This window comes from Battus philenor, unplaced genomic scaffold, assembly GCF_028537555.1.
Source record: "Battus philenor isolate CCGP_79_NKW_IND1 unplaced genomic scaffold, ilBatPhil1.0.hap1 SCAF_4, whole genome shotgun sequence".
Taxonomy (NCBI): domain Eukaryota; kingdom Metazoa; phylum Arthropoda; class Insecta; order Lepidoptera; family Papilionidae; genus Battus; species Battus philenor.
In genome coordinates this window covers 8,299,836-8,326,471 of record NW_027181704.1, presented here as the reverse complement: position 1 = coordinate 8,326,471, position 26,636 = coordinate 8,299,836, and the positions used below count along the sequence as shown (strand labels likewise).

Below are 26,636 nucleotides of genomic sequence, written 5' to 3'. Positions count from 1 at the left end.
TTATTACAAGTTAAAGCACTTGTTGAAAATAGGCCTTAGTTTAGCTCAATTTTTTTTTAACCCTTAACTTGCCAGATTTTTTTTAATATTACATTAATATTCATACCATTTGACTTTTAAGACCCAAGGATGCCAACAGAAAAAAACTGAACAAGCGTTCGAAAATTAAGAAATTACCTAAACATTCACATACAAATGATTATTACATTGCTTTCAAAATTGATGCCACTATTTTTTTTTTAAATTCTGATGTATCTCTACAGATACATTATCAAGAAAAGGGTTAAATATCTGTACACTCAACTTTTAATGACATCGAAAAACATCTTATGTTAAGTGTCAGTTTTTAACCTGTAAAGTTAGAATACAAATTATACGTGTTAAAAACTAAAATAATTTGTTTGTAACGTAATAATGGAATCGAGTCAAGAAAATGTAGTTCAAGCAGTAGTTATAATGGATACCTTCAATAATAATTTTGCGCCAATCAACAAAATCAAACCAATGGTGAAATAAGAAAAATGCTAGAAGTATAATTAGTAACAATTTAACTATTCCTTAAAATATAAAAATGTTTATTTTTCTCTTTTGTCTCAGGCGTTGTTTCCTGTAGCTGGTGTACCTTTAATAGATTATGTTTTGGAATCTTTAGGACTTGGTGGAGTAGATGAAACGATATTATTTTGTTGTCACGACGGACCGAAAATTAAGGAACATATCACGTAAGTTTAATAATAAATGATGTTTATTTTATTTAATATTATACTAAATTAAAATAATTACAGAAAATGCAAAAAAGACAAGGCACTATGGAGCTTAAACATGGATGTTCAAATAATAATGTCTGAAACCTGCCAAACTATGGGTGATGTAATGAGAGAAATAGATGGAGCAGGCCTTGTAAGAGGATATTTCATATTAATGGGAGTCAACAGCATAACAAATATCAATTTTGCTGCATTGCTTGAGAAACACAAGTAAGTCTAAAGCATATTTAACTTTTCTATACATGCTATGATTTATGAAATAATCATCCTCATTTTTTAGATTAACGTGTAAAAAGGACAAAGAGGCTGCAATGACATTAATTTATAAGAAAGTTTCATGGGAACATCCTTTAATTAAAAACAATAAACCTATGTTTCTGGCATGCGATAAAAATACAAAAAAAGTCCTTATTCATGAAAAGGAGAAAAAATCCAATGATACTGTTCTACAATTACCACTAGTAAATATGATTTATACTATTAAGTTTTATGGGATCAAGTTTAAATGATTTAATGAATGTTAAATGTTTTAAAATTTTCAGGACTGCATCTTAAGCCATTCTGATTTAACACTACATTATAATCTGGTGGATGCCAATATTGCTTTATGTTCTCCATCTGTGCCTCCCCTTTTTGCTGATAATTTTGATTTTCAAACAAGAGATGACTTTGTTAATGGAGTACTTATTAATGAAGAAATATTAGCTAGCTCCTTATATTATGAAATTTTGAAAGAAAATCAATATGCTGCTGCCATCACTAATTGGAAAACTTATCAAATAGTCTCGTAAGTAATATTTGTAATGTTGATGTTTTCTATGTGTAAGAAAGTGTAAAATCTGTTAGCAAATGGTAAAAGTTTATAACAAATTTTTGCAAATTGTTACAGGTGGGATATACTACATAATTGGGTATATCCATTATCAATTGAAACTGGGTCATTCTTTCAAAATAATTATATTTTCATGGGTAATCATAATTTCCGTAAAACTAGTTCCAAGTTGAGCAGGTAAACATAAGTTAAAAGTATATTATTACATATCACATTCTTACAAGAAATTACTAATATTATAAATATTTTAGATCCTGTACTCTTATTGAAGATGTATTGATAGGGTCAAATACTGAAATCTGTGATAACACTACTATCTCAAAAACAATGATTGGTATGAATTGTGTTATTGGAAATAATGTGACTTTACTAGGAAGCCAGATATTGGATAATGTTACTATTAAAGACAACTGTAAAATTATCAATTCATTTATTGCTGACAACTGTTGTGTAGAGGGAAATTCCGTTATAGAAAATGGTACTATCATAGCACCCAATGTCAATGTGAAAAATGGAAGCAAGTTTAAAGGAGAATTTATTGAAAATTCAGAAAAAGGGGTTACTGGTAAGTACCTTTTCTCCTACAAACCAAATTTAGAAATGGAAACTATCCTCTGCTGGGTGAATGAAAAATTTGACAAATGCTTTCAGGCATTGTTTATCCATTTTTATTTGTACTGCAAACAATGTTTTATTTTGTTATATACACAATTGATGAAAAAAATAATGAAATGGGTTAATTCTGTTCATATTTATTTATTAAAGAAATTAAATCATTGAAATATTTTGATTGTTATAAAAAAGGGAATATAGGTATGGTACTTATGATTAATTCCTATTTGCTAAATTTACAAGATGTCTGATAAATAAACATCAAGCTGAAATTGAGTGATAGATCACAAAGAAGAAAAATATGAACTCTCAATTGATAGTACTTGCCATTTTTGTATAGTACATTACTTTTTGTATATCTAATACTTAGAGTACTGTACAAATTTTTGTCATATACAGCAAATTCAGACCCATGTTGATTTATAGGGAATAATCTATGAAAATTGCTCCTAAGAGCTCAATTACCAATATTTTGGTATTGCCCGTACATGCATACTAACACTATTAAAAAACAACATTTATTAAAAAAAAAAGTAAAGTATATGCTATGTCTACATGGGTCCAATTAATATTTACCTGTTTTTGCACAAAGCCAAGTGGAGTTTCTTTATCTTATAGTTTGCCATAAATGTTTTAGAAAAGCCTTTGGTAAAATCAACATCAGAGAGTGGAACAGAATGGGAAAATGAATCAGAAGGCAGCGGCGGTGATGATTTTATTGGATTTGATAAAGAGTGGAGTGACAGTGACTCCTTCTACTCTTCAGATGTTAGTGCTCAATCTTCTCTACCTGAATCACCAGTCCCAGAAGACACTAATAGTAAGTCAAAATATTTTCAATGATTTTAAATTAATTGTAGACATACTTATAGTACCTAACATTCGATTAGGCATTTTAGACGGATAGTAACATGTTGGTTTGGTTTTGTGGATTCTGCACAGAGCTGCTAGTTTTGTATATACAGTAGTTCAAAAATTGTGTTTATGTTAATATTTCTGATAAAAGGTTTTTTCAAATAGCTTTTAAAGTAATATAATTTTTTTTTCAGTATTTTTACAAGAAGTGATTGACAGTTTAGCAAGGGGGTATGAAGAAAAATTAAAATGCGATTATTTAATCTTGGAAATTAACTCATCCAGATATGCTTACAATATTCAACTACACGAAGTTAACTTCTTTGTTATCAGAGCTATGCTCAGCTTGCCTATTCTGGTCAATAGTAAAAGTGTTATGGTTACTGTTAAAGACCTTTTCAAATTCTTTCGTCCTATTTTATCAAATTATATAAAAACGAAGCCATCAATAATGGACTGTTTAAAAGCTGTTGAGGTATGTTTTATGGATTGTCATATTGAAATACAAAACTCTAACTATAAGTTTAAACAAACTAAATATTTTGCAGGAAAGTTGTTTAAAATGTGATTGGCTCCTTGGTAAAGCAGGTCAAATAATTCACCTTCTGTATGAAATAGATGTTGTTGATGAAGATTCTTTAATTGAATGGTTTGAGGATTTAAAAGAGAACGAAAGTCTTCTAATTAATGAAACATCTTTGAATAAATTCTTTATATGGCTTCAAGAAGCTAGTGAAGAAAGTGAAGAATCTGATTAAAATATATAACAATGTAAACAAATCTTTTTATTTGTAATGTTTTATATTTATTATTAAAGGTGAAAGGTGGTCATTTAAACAATGCTTTGGACAAATTTCGATTTTTTCTTATCTAATGGTAGCATACTGTTGGAATTCCACAGTTGAAAAATTCTTTAATTTATTAAGATCAAATGAAGTTGGTTCACACGGTGAATGAATTTTAATTTGTCTCATATGTGTATCTCTTCCATTTTGATGATTGCTTAGTACAGCTATTTGAATCATATATGTTCTGATGGGTCTGTCATGAATGTCTTTAATAGGTATCATTTCCCAACCTGCAACAAGTTGTTTACTATTTAATAACAGATATTTGACTATAGTCTTTCATAGTATAAATAATGTTTAAAAATTATTTGGCTCGCACAGAAAATATTTGTGTTAAATAAATTTGATGTAGATGAATTATGAATTAAATTTAGTTGACCCTAATGTAAGGTTCTAAAAGTATAAATAAATAAAATGTATTAAAGTGCATGGATAAGATAAGTATGTATGTAGAACCCCTTTTTCCCAGTTGTTCAATTGAATGGTCTTACCAGTAGGACCATTGAGAATTTCCTCCCGAATAGACTTAGTTGTAAGATAAGTAGGAATTTTATTCTTTTTGTGTTGGCCATTAAATAAAGTTAGTTTATTAAATTGTAAAGAAGTCATGCAACATACACTAATTATTTAAAATTCTATCTTCTGATAAATGCTTCCAAAAAATTGGTAGCATTCAAGTAAAAAATAAACTGCATTTGAACAAAAGAAGCAAAATGTACATTCAATGTGATCAGCTTACGCAGAATGCTCAAATGCAGTTAATTAATGAAAGCATAAGCATTCATCTTTTTTTGGTAAAGCAATTAGCATACAATTTGAAAAATTATATTTTTCTTATTTAACTTAAATTGCTACTGTCTATCAATTGCATGGTTGCAGGAAAAATTAATATACATGATGTTGCGCTATAAGTACAGTAGTACAACTGGCAAGGCTTTGGTAAGACTTTATTACACACAGCAGCAATTTATATGCTAAAGTAAATGAAGATATATAGATGTAAAGGAAATAAATCTAATATTTTGAGTAACATTTCTTTCATCCAAACTTTTTTCCACCCCATGAAAATGGCCATAAAAATTAAATTAAAAAAAACAAAACTACTGTAAATGACAAAATGTAAACATATAAACAAACTTAAAAAATAAATCATTACCACTTGGTTCTATCAATTCAATAACTTCTATCTCTTGTAGGTCATTAAAGTGAGTTCCTGCTCGAATGGATATTCTACTTGGTGTATAACTTTCGTCCAACTTGTAATCTGTGTAAATGTATATATGCGAAACCATAGTTTTCCTCTGGAATTGAATATTCACTAAATGTGGTAACTGTCCATCTGACTGCCAATAAGTGTCCATGCAATCGTCTCGTAACTGATCGATACCAAAACCTAAAAATGAGAATCAGTCGGTCAGCTAAAATATATTAAAATAAGCAATCTTCTTCGTCGCAAAAAAAAATAGTAACCAGGTTTGCAAGAAGACAAGCTCCAAATAGCATGATTTCCTACTTCTCGCACTGTTCCAGAACGTTCACTTGTAAGAGGATCTTTTTCTGTACTCATTACGTATTGATTGTTTTATAAGTAAATATGAACTAAACAAGTGTTCTCGCTTCTCACACGTATTATTTTTATTATGATACACTGATAACACAAAGTAAAGAACTAGAATCCATAGTCAATATCGTTCATAGTCAATATTTCCATAAATGACTGTCTGTAAGCAGGTAACGATATTATTTTACTTTAAAAACGTGTTCAAAATTTCACTATATATTTTTAAATGAAAGAATTATAATTTGTAATTGCTAAAATTCTTTATGCTATAATAAATTTAAAAATCTTTCGGTGTTGAACAATTTCTGACGATATAACATTTTTAGAGATTTAGTGAAATATAAAGTTTAATGAACCTTTTCGCAGGTTAATTGTTGTACTTAAAATTTTTGTAACATTAATTTCGATTATGAAATTTAAGTTTTCGTTAAATCTTAATTTTTTTTTGCTAATGCAAGTCACACGTATAGTAAATTATGCAAGTAATACGTTTAGGTTTTACGCTTTGTTCTTTATTTAATGACAGGTATACTATGTTCATTCAGCATGGAATAAACACGTTAAAGCTACTGTTATTTGATTTTATTTAAGTGTAAATTAAAAATAAAAGAATACTTAGCATAGACACCATTAGTTGTTTTTTTTTATTGGCAACCCATATGAAACAGTGGTTTGTTAAAAAATTATTAAATCATAATAGTTAATAATTATTGAAACTAAGTGCACGTTGCACTCTGTGTTAACTTAAGAATTATTTTTTTGGTTGGCCATTTAATAAAATTAAAAAAATCAACGGAATGAAAATAGTTAAACATTTGTATCGTTGTTATTGGTGCATATCTTTTCACATTTATTTGTTCAACCTCAACGCAAATTAATAATATGTACATGTAAAATAAACCGTTTAAAAAATGCAACAACAATATATGTTAAAGACTATATTTGCCATGTAAAAGTTTATTCTATTAGGTGAATTAGACATTACTATTATATTTTCAATAGCATTGGTGTATAGTAAAGTATTGTAGACGCTTCTTCTTTCGTCTTACAGCAAATAGACTTTAAGGCTCACTCGGGAGCTCCAGCTTAGTTCTTTAAACCAGATATTCCACCAGAATGGTAGATCACCTAATTCTTTGATCGTCTAGAAAAACGCTTCGACGAGTGCCGAGGTGCAAGATCCCCAAGAAGAGTTCTTGGTTTAGACTCACTTGTTACGCACTTAGAATTTCGATTCAAGGTTCCCATGAAAAATTAACTACAACTCTATCGGTAGATATTCGTCATATAATAAATACTGCCAGCGAATGAGTGCTATGCGTTTTGGCCATAAAATATAAAAAAGTGCGAAATAAATCCGTCCGTTTAGCAGACTACGATTAAACTGCAATTTCAAAGTTAAGACTAAAGTCCCTGTTAAGTAGTAGATTATTTATTTTAAAACGAGTAATATGTATCTAGAATAATTCTAGTCTACAAGAGTTTTTCTCAAAGATAATTTAACTTGTGGCATTTTGGCTATTATAGGCTATAAGAACTCATTATATTTATGCGTTTTAAATGTCAAAATTTTTAATACTCTTATAACAGTCACCCATAATATTGTATAGAAAAATTACAACGTGGTTTAAAGATATTTATAATAAAAACTATAATCAAAAATGGCTTTAGGAAGAAAAGCAACACAACAGTTTGTCGCCTACATTCCTTCGGCCGTGGCGTATAGTATTGCGGGATTTCTTGGCATGATTTATTTTACGGACTGGAAAGTCGTTGTAAAATGCATACCGTTTTATAGAAATCAGTTTATAACAGAAAAAAAGTGTTAACGAATATTTTATATAGTGGACTAAATATTAGAACAGAATGTAATTGCTTTTATTTAAATTTGTGCCATTATTCCATAACTTAAAACGTGCACATCTGATTGTTATTGTACTTTGGAGTTGATAAGAACAGTATGAAGCCAGGTGTAGTGATCTAAGCTAGGAGGCAATTTAAATTATAAAAGAGCACGCTTTGAGCACGCGCACGCTTTGCATTTACAATAGAAATGTGGGAAAAGAAAGGAGTTGCAATAATGACTGGTTCCAAGATCAGGTGTGTTAGGATTTACAATAAAATGTCAACCGGCTCAAACCACGCAGCCGGCCTGCGCACGCGCAGCTGCCCTCAGCCCTCTTGCAGTGTTTCATCGCCCTCTTAATAATACACCTCCCTTGGTTGAAATTAAAATTTTCAATTGTTATAATTTTTTGTTTAATAGTTTTGTTAAATCGAAAATTTTTAGTAAACCGTAACAAATACTTGATGTTTTTCATTCATCTAATTTTAGTTGCTATGTACCCATATAACAATTTCAGAATTTTAGTTCTACATTGCATAAGACTTTTTTTGGCGTAAAATAAAGTTTTACATTTTAAAAAGTTTACATGAATTAAACTGTAATTGCATAAATGTAAAATTTATTTTGGATTTATTTATTATCCTTAAACCAATATTCACATTAATATGTACTTACGACATCTAATACGCTTGCAATATTATGGCTATGAAATATAAAAAAAATATCTAAATCTCTAGAAAATGTACAAATAATAAACATTGTTTACGTTTTGTAATTATTTTTACTGCCTTATCTTTCCATTCTTCAAAAGGTCTTGAACAAAAGGGAAACGTGTGTAAGTACGTTAACCATGTATTTTAGTTTTCGAAATATATCCAAAATAAAGTTTATTTGCACATCCTGATCTTTTAAACATTTAAAGTTGACTGAATTATTTTATAGTTACACAGAGATAGTAAAAGATATGTTAGTCGTTGTTATTTTTTAATCTCGTAGTGTTGAGCAATGTTGCTTAGATTATCTCTTACTACTAAAAAAAAAACAATAAAAAATTCTAATTGATTTTGGGAAAGCTCAAATCTTTTTTAAAGCACTGACACCTAAAATAAATTACTGCATAAAATTTCCAGCTTTTTAAACTTTTTTTACGTACATAATATGTTAAGAAATTAAGTGAGTTTATTTATTTTAAATTTTAATTAATCCTAAATTACTGACATTTTATCCCTTTTCTTGGCATTGGTCCAAACATACGCTCGAGATTAAAAACACCATACAGGATAGAAAAAATTTAGATTTCTTTAACATTTATACACACATTTTAATTATAGAAAATTAATATATTCAATCTATCGTGAATTGAAAAATGTCTATGTGAAATATAACAGAGTAAAAAGGATTTTTATAAAAAAACCCTATATTAATTATAAGTTACACGCAGATAAAACGAGTTTTAAATAAAAATAATTTATTTATTACAATATATGCTATATAGTAAATTGATTAATAACGGTTAACTACCGAACTACTACTCGTCAATTGATATTAATTATGTGATTATACATTTGATTTTTAAAGGGCATAAGCTTGTATCATAAATGCAATAAGAAAGTTTTTGTAAAGTCCACCGTTATACTTAATTTTATGGTAATCCTAATATTCAAGGGACAAGGGTGGGGTGGGGTGATTACCAACGCAGCGTGTTGGTAGCTCCAATACAACCGAATAGCTTCACACTTCGTAGTTGCTCGTGAGCCGTTTGCTGTGTGGTATCGTGCTTTTACGGAGTCGCGTAAAATTTTACGTTAATTAAAAAACATCGTGCATGTAATAGTTTCTATAATTGTGGGGTTTAAAATAGAATTATATATTAGGTATACAAGTGTAATTTGACATGATGGATTTGTCTTGTGGCGAGAATCTTCCTAATTCTGGAAATCGTAGCGGTGGCAGTGGAAGAGCCGTGGACATGTGCGTCGCTGGTCCCGACCGTGCCTTGGATCGTGATCCTCGATTGATATTAAATCTTCTCACTTTAGAGCGATCTCATGCCTTGCACACAGATTATTTTCAAACCGTACAGATTGATATACAACCATTTATGCGAAAAGTCGTCACAACTTGGATGTTGGAGGTAACATACTACATTGTTATTTTAACTAAGTTTATATGTCTTCCATATAAATTGAGAAAGAATAACTTTATAATAATAATGTCGATCTATTCGTGTACGATCTTTATGGATTTGTTTATGTTTATGCAGTTAATTAAAAGACCTTATTTTTGACAGCTTAAAGCTATTTTGGCCGTTAGAATATGTTTGTGTAAGTTGCTTTAGTCTTGTTAGTACATGAATTTTTGTGCTGCATATTTTTTAAATACCTACATTCAGTACTTTGTCATATACTGCGCGTGCATATGATTGATTGATTTAAAACAAAATATAATTTAAATATCCAATGATATACTTAATAGGAAGCAGTTACCTAATGGTAGTTTTAAGAGTAGAGTAAAGAATGAATGTAATAAATGTATGACGTCTATTTTTATTTATATTTATTGCTGTAAAAAGATTATATAAACGAATCAAACTAAGAGCAAAGATCCTAATGACTTTATTCACAGATAAATTGACTCAATTTTATAAATTACCTTTTTTAATCTGAGATAACGTACATCTAGAAACAACGTTCTTATGGTTTAATCACTTTATTTGTTTTCACATTCCAAGTACATAAACATAAACATTCACCGTGTTTAAGACCGTTTAAGACCTTGCGCTATTAAATGAAACAACTTTTTTCTGAGTTATTATAGTATAATTTTTAAAGTTTTCAGGATATAATTATGATATAAATCACACATTAATTAAATTTATGTAAATCTTGTTTACATTAGGTTTGCGAAGAGCAGCAGTGTGAAGAACAGGTGTTCCCTCTGGCTGTAAGTTACATGGACAGGTTCTTGGCCCACCGTGCAATCTCTCGGCAGCAGTTGCAACTCCTCGCCGTCACCGCGATGCTCTTGGCCTCAAAATTTAGACAGTGTCACCCACTTTCCGTAGATTTACTCTGCGCTTATACAGATAATTCCGTCCTTCCGAACGAAGTTAGGGTAAGTAATTTTTTAAGCTGTTTTGTAGATAAGATTAACACAATTATGTTTGATTTTTGACTTTTTTAAGTGTTACCAATTAAGAAACTTTTTAGAAGAGTAGTACACAAACATGTCATGTTGATTATTAGGGGAGGCCAGTGTCTTGTGGTGGGCGTTTATTGGCTGACGTGGTGATGATCGAACAAACAATACTATATATTAATTTATATTATTATTAACATAGGATAATTTACAGTGACGTCTTGTATACGCCTTGAGAAGAATGTCAGAACTGCCTAATTTGATACAAACCAGAATCAGATTGTGCTCCCCCATAAAGGCATCCTTCAATTTAAAGTTCTGAGTGTTCCAATAGCACCCTGGTCTGTAAATAGCGCAAAGAAATTTAGAGTATTGTGTATAGCAATAGTGTCAGTCGAAGAACTGTTTACAGTGAAGTTCTCGATTCAATACGTACTGTTCGCGACATATGAGTTAAACAGAAATTATTCAATAGTTCATTTTTTACAAAGCATGTAAAATATGATGAAACTTAAATATTGAAAAAGATCATCACACAATGATATTGAAATTTACTATTGTTACACGTAAAGAAAAGCAACCCAATCGTATCTTATTAAGCACCTTATCGTATCTGGTAAAGATCTGACTTACATAATATACTGTAATTACAACAGATAATTTCTTTTAATAACAATTGTCATTATAATGAAAAAATATTTAGAGTACATGTTTTAGGTAGAACATAATATCAAATATGTCTCGGTGTTTTGAAACATTCTCTATATAAATATTTCTAATGTATGTTACATTAGAAATATTTATATAGAGAATTTTTATTAGATTATTATTTTATATAGAGATTATTTTTATATAGAGATTATTATTATATTTTATATTATATATTTTATATAGAGACTTTAGCTTGTTTATAAAAATGAAGCTGTAGAAAACTCGTCTACACCTTACATCCTGTTGTAACCGCAAGTCTTTGTTTTGATTCTCCGGTGAACGAACTTGATTAACAGAGTCAAATGTCATTCTTTTGCCCCCTCGCTAAAGACGGTATTATATTGCCCGTTTCCTTAAAGTCGCCTGTGACTTTCCGGTAATTATTTCTTCCGCGACTGACACAATTTAAGGGCCAACCAACAATTTGTCGCCCTTCTTGTAAGTAGTTTTAGTATGTGACGACGCTACTGAATAGGTCACCCACTTCCGACGGAAATGTGGGTAGGTACACTGATATAAAGACGATGCTCCTAATGTTAAGGAAGTGTAAACGTAATACACACAACAGTAGCGTATAAAAAAATTAAATATATCAGATGCGTCGTTAAAAAATAAAAGGTTAAATATAATTTGTATTTATTACATAACAATTATGTTTAATATATTTAATAAAACCTAATAATAAATTTAAGGCACCTTAATTTTATTATTACAAGTCGTAACATCGCGTAGGGTTGTTTATTATTAAAATACGCGATACCATAATTGTGTCATTTTGTGACATGGTTGAGACAGGTGTGCTTTTACAATTACTCGCTAATGCGCGTGAGTTTTAGACTTGTACGTCGATTCACACGCACAATTGCCCCACTATGCCGTCATGTCACAGATGTACATATCTATTTTTTTAAATCGATTATGAGATGTGTACAATCACCTGTAGATGATTGATATGTTTAATTCGTAATGTTAAGGCTAGATTGATCAATAAAGAATATTATTGGAGGAGATAAACATGCTTGGGATCTGGCTGATTTTCATATGGCGAATTTAAAATTTATTACTGGAAAAAATTGCAAAATTGACTTTAAAAGAGTAGTTATGAAGTTTCTTGCAAGGTTCTTGATAGATTCAACATTCTGAACCAGGCCATAGTAGTATATGCATACAATTGGGACCAATAATACGATATATAATTACATAATATAAATATCTTGACTTTTTGAAGATGTTAAAGCGAAGCTTATTCGAAAGAATAAATATTTGTGTCATTGTTTCAATGAAAATGATGCAACAATAATTAGTCTTGTGATTTAACTTTTTATAGTAAAACCGAATTTGTACCGAATGCATACATGGATAATTCATCACAAACGAGTCGATGTGTATATACATACATCTTTGTAGTTGCTAAACGGTAACAGACATACAAATTAACAATAACATTACTTATAATCGGTACTTTAGAGGCAAGTAACACGTAAAGTGGGGGAATATATTCATTGAATGTATAAAGCGTGGGAATAAGAACAGACTTCAGTTCAAAGTGGTTCCGTGCCTTATGGCGCCGTGAGAGATCCTTCCTTGCAATTAATTCATGCGATGATACCGATAAGCGTGTTGTGTGTATACTTAATGATACATATTATGGCGTACAAAACATTTTTTTCCATATTTAACTTTTGTATATATTAATTTTATTTTTGTCGTTTTTCGTGCGTGAAGACGTACCAACTGTTAGCTTTTCACACACTTAATTTATTGATATTTTACTACTAGGTTTCAGTAAGACCGATCATCGTGACGATCTTTTGGTGAAGGCTATTGCTGTGAAGTGGGCGTATGGCTGACTTGATGATGATGAAGAAGGCCTTCTATCACGTAAAACTATAAACAGTTAAATTTTTCGTTTAAGAATATTTATTATCAATAAGTTATTGTTTATTGATAAGAGATCCTTTAAAAATAAGTGTTCCTTTTAACTTCTGTACGATTGGATATCCATTATCTGAAATATGATAATTATGAGTTTATTGAACTTGAGTTTAAGTCATTACAGAAAAAATCAGTAAGCATTTATATAATATCTTTTGTAAATTGTAAACGAGTGTAATAGTAGAAAGAAGAGATGTAAATATCCTTTCTTTACATTTACTTAATTAGAATCCAATTTGGTAAGCGAGCGTTTAATGTATTTAATTACCCTTCTTCTTAGTTCACATTTTATAGTTTTAGACGGAAGTCTTTAGCTATTTATTGTCATTAAATATAGGGGTTGCCGAGGTCATTTACCCGTGCTTTATTTAATTGTTTTTTTCCCTAACTTAGAAAGGGATATCAGTTCCTTTGTGTCTCCCCTTTCTTTTGAGTCTTGAGAGTTTGCTATTTTTTGCGGTTTCCGCCTGATACGTCGTGTATGACGGTTACGTTTCGATTGCGGAGTATTAGTAAATACTAACATGAGATACATGATTTTGAAATATTTACATGCATTTATACGTCACAGATTTACAATTGCTAATCTTCCAAGATTTATTTTCGCCTTGTCCATCCAATATTATTTAATTCGCCGAATTTATCGCTGTGCAGTATTGTGAAATCATTAGTTTTCTGTTTGTTACAGCCTAATGACCTAACTATTGCATTTACTAAATTAACTGCATTTAAACCATATTTTTTAGAGCATTGTTAGAAGAAACGCAATATATGTCAGGTGATCATCTCGGCTGTATTAGTAGAAATTAAAGTCTCTTCTTACTTTCTGACTCTTATTCAGTACATTTGATATACGTTTAAACGACATTTTACTACATATTTGTATTATGATTTGGTGTTTTTCTTTTAAATGTTTTATGTTAGAAGTAAAAGAAATAGAATTTCTTAAATTTACTTGAATACAAAAAGCGGGTTTATTTTTGAAGGTAATCATAGATAAAGATATTTTTGATGCTATTTAGGATTTTTAAGTAATAGTGTTTTTTATATTTAGTTGTGTATATTAACAATAATATACACAACTAAATATAAAAAACACTATTACTTAGCTACAAAGCTATTCCCGTAGTTTTTTTAAGAAATTTCCGATAAAGGTGTTCCTGATCCATATACTAAGTAAATAGTAAACATTATGACGTTTTAAGTTACTTTGCTTTGGGTTTGAGGCGGGGGCCGAGAAAAGAAGGGTATAAGCACCGCTCCCGCAGTCGTTGACTGTGATTAACCCTTACTTAAGGAGCGGTATAGCAGTTCCGGTAGTATTATTATTTAACTTTAGTTTTGTGAGTAACATTTTTTGTATAAGTATTACAACATTCGTCATCCATATGACAAAATCGTATATTTTGTGTAATAAAGCCATCAGGTTGATGAATTTTGGTAGAGCTATTATTTTTATTAACATTTATATTTTTTTTGTAGCAATGGGAGGTGATGCTTCTGCAGCGGCTTAACTGGCAGCTATCTGTTGCGACGGCTTTTGACTTCGTAGACCCGTTCTTAGCTCGAGTCCCGTGGGGCCGGGAGAACGCTTTAGTCCGCACACACGCACTTACGCTCACCTCCGTCTGCTATACTGGTGAGTTGATGGATTCTTTTAGATTAAGTTGAAATTACTAGTCGTGTACTCTTTACTGATATCCCGGCTTATATGTGTATTGATTTCTCTCTGCTTATCTTTCCTTTAGTTACTCCACCATGGGTGTCTGTAAGAAATTGCCTCGGGTGATAATACCATCCCTTGTACTTTTTTATGTTATTATAACTGTGTTATTGCTTTGCTAGGTGAACCATAATAAGTTTAAAATTAAATTTAAAATAGTTCGTTAAAAACATTATTTGCTTGTTACTAACAAAGACTACTTATCGCAATCACAAACAATAGTGTTTTTTTTTCTAATTTCGTTAAACTGGAAAGTGTTATATTCAAAATGATATGTTAATCATAAATTTAAGGTAAACACCTTAAAAATAACAAGAAACTAAATAATCACAATTCTACTTTTTACTTTTAGTATAGTTGGCAAAACTGTTATGAAATTTAAGAATGATTTTCTTTTGTACTACGAGTAAAATTGTTTTAGCCGTTTACAAGAGGCTGTATTACAAAAAAGAGGTTGTAAAACTATTGTTTCCTTGTTATTATCGATAGTAATATTTATTATCATTAAAATTGTTTGCTTTTAGATACTGTTAAAATAAAGATAACCGAAGTTGGTTCATGGACATCTCAATTTCTTCCGTAGGAGATTCGGAGGCTTCATATAGTACTGGAGACAACCAATGTATTATTTGATCCTGAAGGCAAAATAATGATTATCTTCATTTTAACTGTAGGATGTCTACTGGTAGACGGAAGTCTCTCTACTTGCAATAAGACAGGTTGAAAGCTGCTTGCTTCAGCACAACAATACAATCTTAACTATGTCGTTTCTCTGCCACGTCACTCAAACATAAAGCCCCAGCTGCTGTGCGCGTTATTTGGCCTTCTCATTGCCACTTCAACTCGTCAATCCAATGAGCTACTAAATAATAACTTTCCTTACTTCCGAAACTGGATAAACAAGATTGTAAGGATTACCTTAGTACAAGTAGCGAGAAAAAAATTAGATACACATTAGTGTATCTAATTTTTTTCTCGCTACTTGTTTCCTTCTTTCGTTGCTACTACAGTATAATTGTAGTAACACATAATACCTTTACGCCATAAGTAATCTCTAACCGGCAGTTATTTAACGACTTTATCAATATAATTTATTAGTTACGTTGGTGACTGAAGGACCTTATTGATAACTCACAAATTAGTTTAAACGCAAAGTACCGTATCGTCACATTAAGGTCCATCGTTGGAGTAACACATAAATTGTCTACAGTTCGAACATAATGCGGGTTGAATGCTATATTTAACTACAGTCAAAAGGAAACTTTCGACTGTAGTTAATTACCATAAATCAATAACAATCGTTTGAGTTCATTTTATTTTATAATTTTTAAAGTTACGTTTATTATTTATGACCTTTCATTAATTATTAATAGCTTATTTAATATAAGGAGCTAGTTACTTGTACGTAGTAGTGAAAATTAAGATTGTTGTCAGTAGTCTTTAATCCGATGACATTAACAAGTTCACCTGTCCTTTGGGTGGACGCTGCGCTTGCCGCTCCGTGGCGTCCACTCTATAATCTTTTACCCGCAGCGGCCATCTCTTCTGGGCGATAGATGCACTGCTCACTGCCACTTCAACTTGCCAATCCCCAGGGCTACATCGCGCCAACTTAAGTATATTCTATAGTATATTTATATGTATATATATTACTATATATTATATTACTTTCGTTGGTCTAAAGGTCTCTTCATACCTGATTCGATCTCTCAGAGAAATCCCATAGATAACCATATTCGTAGCTAGTTTAGCGACTGTGAGCTTGCCAATGAGATCCAACGCGAGGGAACACGATTCTGGGCCGTAAGTCTCCACTGATGACACACATTAGTTGTAGAGCTTCGTCTGTGTAGGTGTTAGAGTTATTGGAAGAGAAGATTTTTCGTACTTTCCCAAACGCTACCCAGCCGAGTTGGTTTCGACGATTGACCTCTTTATTAAAGTTTGACTTACCTGGTTTGACTGTTTGCATTGCGTACCTTAAAAAATATATGTTACGCATCAATAAATTAGTAATAGGTTTAAACAAAATAACCCGTGACAAGCGAAACTGGTTTAGAATTGCTGAATGAGTGTTCCTCCCTTTATTTGTATGATTTGAGTGCGTGCGCGCTGTTATTCGAAGGGAGGGCCGGTGCGTGTATCGGAACGCACATGCCGCGGCTGTGATATCGCACACCTTGTGTTTTATCGCACCCCAGCCCTCTGCCACTGACCCCAGTCCGACACTCCTATTGTCAAAATGCAGTTATGTTGCAATTAAAATTTCTAAACTATTTACTTTTTGTACCTACACAAATTGCTTAAAAACTATTGTAAACGAATCTATTCTCTATCTGCCTAAACGAATGTGTAATTCACTTCACAATTCATATTATTAGTCACATATAATCATATACAGTGACCATTTGTGTAGGTTATCATAAGAATGCTAAGTACCCAATTTGATATAAACTAAAATCGGATTGATCTCTCCTATAACGGCTTCTTTTAACATAAAGCTACAGGTGAAAAGCGCTGTAAGTATTCTCAGATCAGATCAAACCTCGACGAGGACGGGTTTTTTTGTGGTCACTTTTGTAATGTCTTTGATACAGTAGCAAAAAAATTTATTCCTAAGCTTTATTACCACTTTAAAAATCCTTCACACTGTATAGAATTTATTCACATCTTTAATGAACTTGTTAAATTTATTAGATTATTAAACAAGTACAATGTTATTAGAGACAATATTACATATTATATTACTATATTAGTTTCACTCTTTATTGTAACCAGAGGTCCTCCTTATAACTATTGGATGGAATTGACTAATAATAAAAAATAGGGCTTGTCCCTTGATGATCACCTGTAAATGGTTGTACTTACATATTACAAATTATTTATGACACAAAATACATAAATCATAAAAATAACTACTTAATATCTGTTAAAGTAAAGCAGCTTTAGTGGAAGAGCACTGAGACTTGCGATCGTAGGTCGCGGGTTCGATTCCGGGGATACAATCTTATATAATTCATACTTTGTGCATTCATTATATGGGCTTGCGACTGCTCTCAAACAAGTTTCCAGGGGATGGGAGTGAATACCACATTGCGATCTCGCTTGCCAACGTAAAAATTGTAGTATGTCTCCTATAGATATCTTTGGGAAAAGCCTATGTTTCACAGCAGGCTGGCTTGGGTAGAACCGTCGACGATCTATTAAAAGTAGTGTTAACTATTATCGAAATCTTTAAATCCAGTATTTAATATTTAAAATTTGAATGCTACTCACTTTACTTACTTAGTACCTTCAAATTATTACTTACAAGAGTCCGTATGTGAGTGTTAGAGCGGCGTCTAAGTCAGCCGCCAAAAATAGCAGATAAGTATCAATCAATTTCGGTTCGGCGGCTAACAAGAGCTACCTAATTTGCCTAATTTGCTAGCCATCACTTGTTAACATAAAATACGGTGCTTAGAATTATATATGTTAAAATTCACGATACCACTGCATAATGCCTCAGTCCCTGTAACTTCCTGACGAGTGAACGCTTTTCTCGTTACCAATTGTAAAAAAAACACGAGGTATAAGATGTACAACACACGTACAACAACACGTAACAGACTAAGCATGCATATGAAAATCCATTTGCATTTCTATTTTCTTCGCGATGTTTTGTTTTGTTTTCTTTCGATAGCTACCTTATTTGTAATAACCGTGCAGTCTGTTACCATAAATTACATAGTTAACATAAATATACTATATTTCTTTGGAAAAGAAAAGTATAGACAATAGTATGATATCTTAACTATTATATATTTTCGCAGGTCGCGAGTTCTATTCCCGGTTTATAATCTTATGTAATTTACACTTGGTACATTAAATATATGGGTTTGACACTGATTACAAACACGGTTTCCGAGAATAGGCAGCAACGTCCTTACGAATTTAATAATTCAGTTAATTTTTTTATAAAATTTCTTAATCCAATATTATTTTTAGTAGAACTTCTTGTTAACGGTCATTGAACTCTTTTTTTTATTTATCAAACTCTTCATTTCCCAATAGTTAATAGATGATGAAAGTTTTCGTTATTAAGTCCCCATTTTATAATAAAACCCCACAAATAAAAAAAAACATTAATATTAGTTTTAATTTAATTGCATTATATTATGTTAAATTGTAAGTATAGTTAAACCTTCACATGTATCTTTTTTTTTCTAGATTAAATATTAACTATCAAAGTATCATTGTAGAACCATGTCACATAATTAAAAGAAAAAAAAACAGTGTAAAGTAGTTTATAGAACAATTGTTTATTAAAAACCTATGCCTTATAATGGGCTGAATGAATAATAATAACATTTGAAATAACGATCGCTCCCATAAAGTTATAATTTAAGGTTTACTTAAATATTTGGTATTTTTTTGCAAATCATTTTTTTTCAATGACCAATTATATGGTTTTTATTTTAAAGAATGTATAAAACTTTGTAACGTATATTGTAATATAATATTTTATTTAGTTAACACATATTGAAATCGCCGCCATTGACAGCCCCGGAATTGATGTAATTGCCGGTAACCGATAGTGAATTACTGGAGGTGTTAACAGGTTAATAACCCTTCTTGACCCTTAAACCCTTTCTTCTTCTACACGGGTTTAATTTACGGGTACTTTGACATGTAATATTGTAATTTCAACACTATTTATTATTCAGAAGGCAAACATGATTTTAGATTTCACGATGGCGTTAATAATTTTTCTGTCAAATATTTTAATGTTTAATGTTAACGATGTTTCCGTGCGATTACAGTATATAATTATTAATCGGACTTTCACTTTGGACGTTATCGGCAAGTTCACGGTCGTTCAACGAGCCATGGAGGGAGAGGCATGGTCCTCTCGAGATTTCTCTATAAGATTGAATCAGTAATGAAGAGATCCGTACTTTAACGAATATAACCGAGGTCTAAAGTCAGGTGGTAGGTAGACCCCATAGTCCGCGGAACAGATGGTCTTAAAGTTCTGGAGTGGATACCACGGATGGGCAAAGGCAGCGTAGGATGTCCATCTATACGGTAGACAGGCGACCTGGTTAAGATGGTCGAAAGACACTGGATACTGATCGCTTTCTACCGGTCCTATTGGAAATCTCAGGGCGTGTGTCCACTAATAAACGTTCTATAGCTTAAATGAAAATGATACTGATAAAATAAAAATACCTTCCGAACATTATTCACGTCTTTCAATAGTTAATAGGTATCAGACTATTGTTAAAATTGGTATATAGATTTACGCCTTACAATTGAATTGATGAAGAATGAAGATACTTTTATTTTTAAGGGTTAAAAATCAGAAACATTCACAAAATTAATTATGCACGAAGGTATCCAAAACACGCTCTTTATCTTTCTAAAAATCAGATCCTCGATGGAACTTAAATGCCAGTACATCTATCGATACCAAGTCTATAACAGGCGATTAGAAATTTATAACAAAGATTCATGACTTTTGATCCCAAGGATTTATTGATTATTCAGATCGCATATGATGCATAACTATTATAGGTTGCACTGCACTTAACCTTTTAAAAATGGTCTCTCATACTTTTAACGGGCTTGCTAATTAAAAACTTCTTTTATTCTACAATATTTGGCCACGTTTGTTGGATATTGTTTACATAACTACGTTTAAAAGTTTAAATATGGAAATATGATTGTTTAGAATCACTTTTAGTACAATAAATAATTATGGCGTATTAGGAATGAAACAAATATTTATTCTCTCGAATAGGCTTTGTTAAACATCTCCGAGTGGCAAGACATTGATACAATGTGCGTTTAAATATGTTTTTAATAATATAATTTTTTCCAATTTAGTCCATATACTACTGCCGGTTGTTCATTACATCGGTTCTGAATATTGATTTTATCGAGAAGAACCAAGAACAAACTAAATAGTTACTCTTTTGTGGTCAATTTTACAATTATTTACTGTTAAATATTCTCCATTTGTAAGTTGAAAATCTTTAATACAATAGTATGGTTTATTGATCTTGCAGAAGCTTTGAATTTTTTTTAAGGAAATGTTTAAATCATGTTACTCCAATCATTTCATTTTTACGTAAGTATATCATGGTCGTAGCTTACCCGTTGGTAAAAACCGTCCCGCGCCAGCTGACTTGGCGACAATACGCGAAGACGTCCCGCCGCCATTGTTCGGTTCCGATATGTCGGGCCGACGACAAAGGCACCCTACAAGAAGCTGCCGCGGCGCGCACCTGGCGTTCCGACCCTAAATTATCTAACTCGATATATATTTCACCTTGATCCTGTACCGCTGTACCTATAGGTACAAATGCTTTAGAACTCTTGCAAAATGACCTTCATCCGTAATATTGGTAAGTGATAGCGATAAGATTTAAAATTTCCCAGAAAATGTGAAACTAAAATGCTATTTGTATGTTTATGTGTTATTAGTTGTCCCACGCCCGCGCCCGCTTCGCCTGACCTGTCCTTTTGCGGGTATAATTTGATAAAATGTTATATTGTTTATTTTTAAAACGCAACAAAAATACTTTCAGTTTTATTCTTATAACAACTATAGCGTAAAAATATGCATTTTTGTTCAACTTAACGTCACCCAAAACCTTTGCGGGTGTAATTTCGTAAAATCCGTTCTTAGTTGACCTTCACTCGGCAAAACAAATATCCTGATGAGACGAGTCAGTATATAGGTGGAAATCTCATAGGTTATATAGATAGATACTAAAGAAATTTAACACTGCTGTTATTTTTTTTGACTCCATATAGGTAGTGCTTCAATCTGAATGAAGACCTAAAAGTTTGACACGGGATAACTCGTATTGAGTTACAACCGGTCCTATTTCAGCGGACAATGATTTACTATTTGCAACCCTTGCATTTTGGCTATCTATTCTAAATGGGGTATAGTGGGGAGAGACAGGTTTGATAAACGGAACTTAACGGTTCCTGCTGTCTGTTAGAGTTGTATACTACTTGCCCTTGCTTCAATTATAAGGGCAAGATGCGGGGGTGTAGTCTTAAGTGGTTGGCTGTTCGCGCGTGGCCACGGCAGATGTTGAATTCAACTGTCGAGCAACCTGTCGCCCAACGGATCGCGCCGCTTCGATGCCCACTCCGGTTCAGATTGTGATTGATATCTCCGTCATTTTGGATTTATAATGAGATGATAATTTAGGGTCAATGTCGCGTTTCACTTCTTATTTACTTTTATTATGTTTATTTAGGATAGTCAACAAAATAACAATGTTATAATTTTTTGCAAATACAAATTAATAAAAAAAATTCAAGACTAAATGAATTTTAATGACAAGCAACCACAGTATACGCTAGGTTAATAAAAAAAATCGGTTATTAACATCAGTTTAACAGTAAATTTTACCTAAATACTTTACCCTAATTAAAAAAAAAAATTCAATAATATTAATAAATCACGTAAATTTTTTTAACTTAAAATTTTTATTTACATAAAATGGTTTCGTTTTACGTTTTATTTAATATTATAATGTTTCTATAAATTACAATTCATTTTAATTGTAACAAAAGATAAGTAGGACGAATGTAATAACAGAAAATATTACGTCTGCTACGACCAAGAATATTGATTATAGTGTCTTTAGTGGCAATCACCTTCTAATGTTGTGATATTTTTCATAATTTGAATTAGCGATAATGATGTGCAACGATTAATTTTCAACTGTAAAATTAGATATAACTTGTAACCGAATGGTATGTATTAGTTGTCTTTAAAGGAATAAACATTGTAGTTTGACCTTAGAATAGTAGATAACGAAGCAGTTCTTTTGATAAAAAATAAACATAGAAGCGTTCGAGTGTTGCGATTAATGTTTTTCTTTAAAGCGCATTTCTAGCGTGAAGCAAAGTATAAGGGCACAGTTGTAGAGAAGGGTGTAGGTGGGCAGTGACCCTACCCGCGGCCGAGGAAGGGTCCCGCCAGGTGTTACCGCATCTGTCGTCTTGGTCTAGGCTCACACCCAAGGCGATTTAGCCAAGACGTTTTGCTTCACTAGGCTCACCGGTAACCTGCGCAGAATATAGGAGTTCAGCGCCCTTTCTGAGCTTATCTTTTATTTTATGATTCCTATAAATTTGGGTTCGTGTGTTTTTGTCTTTTACAGCATTGTTAAAAAAGTATACAATTGTTATGCACAACCTGTTATACTATTTTTACAACACAAAACATTCATAATACAAGTCAAACAGTAGAATATTTAAATCTTTTTTTTTTTTGCCGAAAAGGTACTAATCTGAAGAAAAAAAAAATACAAAGAAACAGTGAAAAAGGACTCGCTATAAAGCTGATCGATATTTATTACAACGCGACTAATATTTTATGTCATTGTATACATTAAGAAATGGTTATTTATTGTGATTTATTATAACGAAGATCTTAAGACATCTGCACTTTTATGTATAAATGAAACGAGTAAATATCTGTCCAGGGGAAGCGATAGAGAATATGACAAAACTATACAAAATTATTTCGCTATTTATTGATCAGATGTGTAAACATCGGTCGCGAAATTGCAGCTGCGCCTTTAGGTGAAAGACTTAAGATGTAAATTACCATTATTCCGGTCCCATTGTCCGGACGTAGGTACGTACAAAGATGTAGACGGGGACAGCGTGCACAAATCTGGCAGCTGCCAAGTTCTCCTTCCTTCTTCTCGAATAACAATGGGCAAATTGTATTGTGCAAAATGTAACGCGGCGTTTTATTAACGTCGCTCCTTCCTACCGATTACTTTATGAATTTTAGAAGCATAAATATAACGCTGCTTAAATTTATGAATCTTAAATTCAATCGGCTGTGATAAAATCAAGTAACATCTACTATAATTTTTATTGCTCTATTTACTACATCTTAAGCTCTCGAGTGTTTATATATATTTTTAATAGATGACATTAACATGACTTTATAAATTTAAGATCATGGTCAGCATCAACTAGTTATCTTGGTTATTGCGATACATTGTCGGGTCGGTTTATACTTTGTATTTTTTTTTTAAATTCGCGGTGGATTGGTAGTAAACAATATATTTATAACGAGACCCAGAGAGGAGGTATGTGAACGCGAGATGGATGCAAGGACGATGGGATGCAAGGTGCTTAGGCCACCTGTCCGTTATAATTATCGTACAACAGATGCGCTCTACCTGTGCTGCGCTTGCGTTGAGACTATTCTGAATTTAAAACGTAAACATATTTACTGTACTTTTAATATTTTATAGTATTAATTTTAATTATTTTTATAAGTAAATTACGTTTACTATAATACATTATCAATACACTATTTAAATAACTATGGAAATCATATAAGTTGCAAGAAAAATTATCAAAACAATTTCATATTTATTAGTGATTTATCATCGTTAATTAAAAATTAAGTAATAAAGTTTAATTAAAAAAAAAAACTTTTCTCCGACATGCAAAATTATTAAAAACACCTTTATAACAAATGTTATCTTTGTCAACAGAAACGGAGTTCCTGTTAGTACCACCATCTTTGATCGCTCTGGCCTGCATAACCGCTGCGGCTCGGGGCTTGAGGGTGCGAATGTCGGTCAATGAGCTCTGTACGATGACCCGAGCTCCGGCTGCGGCCGCAGAACTGGTGGCGAGACATGTGGAGCGAGTGCTAGCGAGAGAAACACAGCCCCAGGAACCGAGGACAAGACATCTCCAACCCATCAAACAGAATACTCCCGAACAAACACGGCTACCCGACACGCCTACAGATGTCCAGGATGTGCATTTCTAATTACTGCGCACGTCCTTAAATATCCGTGGTCGTGTCAAATTCGATATGACTTGTAACTCATTTTTTCACAAAGCCTGATGGAACTATCTGTTCTGACGAGTTGTACAGAAGACTTAAACATAGCTCTTCTCAGAGGTGAACAAATATACTTATTGCTTTTCAACTTAATTGTTTCAGAATTACCAAAAAAATATTTTTTTTTTTTACTTATAACACGTTGCACCTTTTGTAAAGTTAAGCTTCTTCGTTTATAGGTCTGATGTTGACTTTAAATCTAAATTGAATTGATCTCACGGGCTATAGAAATGAATCTGTCCGCTCATCTGTTTATATTGTCCGGGACGATGATTTTTTGCCCGCGCACCTGGTTCTACCGAAAATAATCAGAGCATTATTTTTTTTTGACTGGTACATTTCTTCTACGGTATTAGTAAAATTGTACAATGATCTCAAATTATTTTAAATATTGTCTTAGGTTAGGTTAACGTTATTTATTGATTTGTGTATTTGTTACTTTTGTATCGTAGCGTTCAGTTGTGTGTAGTAGGTCTTAAAATGTGATCTCTATAGATTCCAAAAACAATGTTAGTCTTTATTTAAGCTGATTCTAATTTATTCATAACCAGTGTTCCGAAAATCATCTAGCTTTAGGTTATCTTTCTATAAGTTGAGAGTTTTTGTTAATAACTTCTGTTTGCCAATGTAATAAACGAGCATTTTTTTGTAATATCTGATCTGTGCGTGAAATTACGGTTTTTTTTTAAATAAAAAGGCATTTGGTCAGCAAAGACAACAGCTTAAAAGAATACAAACGTTAAATAACAGCTTACTGTACGGTGAGTGTAAAAGGTCGCTGATTCTATTACTAATAGGAGCTATTCTAAAGCTATAGAGATGTACTTTAAAAAATCAATGAATTTTAAATTAAATCTGATGGACCACAACTATTAATTCACTGTTCATAACATCAGAGTTAGAGTTATAACTTTGCATGTATGTTAGCGATTTTTTCATAGCATCACATCTTTGTAGCAAGTTCAAAATGAATTGTATGCACTATACAGTAAAATTGTATTTAGTTCTTACGAGTTTCGAGTAAAAATGTTAAAAATATTGTAATATTTATTTAGGTCGATGTTAAGTTTTAGTAAATTCTAGTCACATGTTTTATACATTCCTGTTTTCGACCAAACTTTAGTTTAAGCCTTAGTTAATGTAGAAGTTAAGATGAGAAATTTAACTTGCTTTATTTTCTAAAATGAAGTTCTCAAAAGTATGAAATTTTTTACCGGCAACTTGGTAAAATATTGAAAGTGTAAGGCAAGTTACGTTTTTCGTTATAGCGTAGTGTTTTATTGGTAGGCATTCGGTGTAAGAATCAAGTTGTGAAGTGCTTCTAGTAGAAGTATCGATGCGCATCGGAAGACGTTGGGACCGGTAATTAAACGAATTAAAACAATTAATGGACGAGCTTTTTGAGTTCCTTTTCAAATTTATAACAGTGCGTTAGATTGCAGTTCTGGTTAGGGGCACCAAGGTATTTCCGTTTAATTAACAAATAATTCTTTTATATTTTCATGACAGGATGCCCAATTTCAAACCGTTTCTTAACATTACTGAGATCTGTAACGTTATTAAGGTTTTTATTAACTAAGTAGTTATTAAAACAGAATATTAAATTATCTTCCTTCATTTAATTCTCGCCCATCAATGGTTTTTTCATAAATTGTTGTTTTTTCATAACTTGTCAGAAATAATATTGTAAAAAAACAAAGATATTTGTTTTATTTGTGTTTGCTATTTAGACTAATGTAGTCTGCCTTTTGGGTTGACGTCATGTACAAATTTGATAGATATTGTGTAAATTTTTTAAAATGAAATAAAACATTCATAAAACCTCAATGTTTTTATCTCTTTATTTTCTAGTACACCAAGAATTTTCCTTTTCGCCAATGGGGACGTTGTTTCGAATCTATCTTAAAAAGCTATTTACT

General features: G+C 31.7%; 3 protein-coding genes across 3 annotated transcripts; 2 read left to right on the top strand and 1 right to left on the bottom strand.

The window, feature by feature from the left end:
* The first annotated feature begins 344 nt into the window (after positions 1–344).
* On the top strand, positions 345–3,846 carry eIF2Bepsilon (eukaryotic translation initiation factor 2B subunit epsilon). The gene is made up of 10 exons (XM_068771510.1): positions 345–507; positions 598–722; positions 786–977; positions 1,048–1,228; positions 1,310–1,554; positions 1,657–1,776; positions 1,851–2,164; positions 2,849–3,031; positions 3,261–3,541; positions 3,615–3,846. Exons 1-10 carry the CDS (start codon positions 415–417, stop codon positions 3,822–3,824), a joined length of 1,944 nt encoding a protein of 647 aa, XP_068627611.1. The 5' UTR covers positions 345–414; the 3' UTR covers positions 3,825–3,846.
* A 17-nt stretch (positions 3,847–3,863) lies between these two features.
* Positions 3,864–5,589, bottom strand: APC10 (anaphase-promoting complex subunit 10). The gene is made up of 3 exons (XM_068771511.1): positions 5,385–5,589; positions 5,071–5,307; positions 3,864–4,144 (listed from the first exon to the last, which is right to left on the bottom strand). The coding sequence occupies exons 1-3, from the start codon at positions 5,479–5,481 to the stop codon at positions 3,933–3,935; spliced, it is 546 nt and encodes a 181-aa protein (XP_068627612.1). The 5' UTR covers positions 5,482–5,589; the 3' UTR covers positions 3,864–3,932.
* Positions 5,590–9,081: 3,492 nt separating this feature from the next.
* On the top strand, positions 9,082–26,390 carry LOC137928825 (G1/S-specific cyclin-D2-like). Its single transcript, XM_068771812.1, has 4 exons — positions 9,082–9,455; positions 10,220–10,435; positions 14,588–14,744; positions 24,359–26,390. The coding sequence occupies exons 1-4, from the start codon at positions 9,216–9,218 to the stop codon at positions 24,640–24,642; spliced, it is 897 nt and encodes a 298-aa protein (XP_068627913.1). The 5' UTR covers positions 9,082–9,215; the 3' UTR covers positions 24,643–26,390.
* The last annotated feature ends 246 nt before the right edge of the window (positions 26,391–26,636 follow it).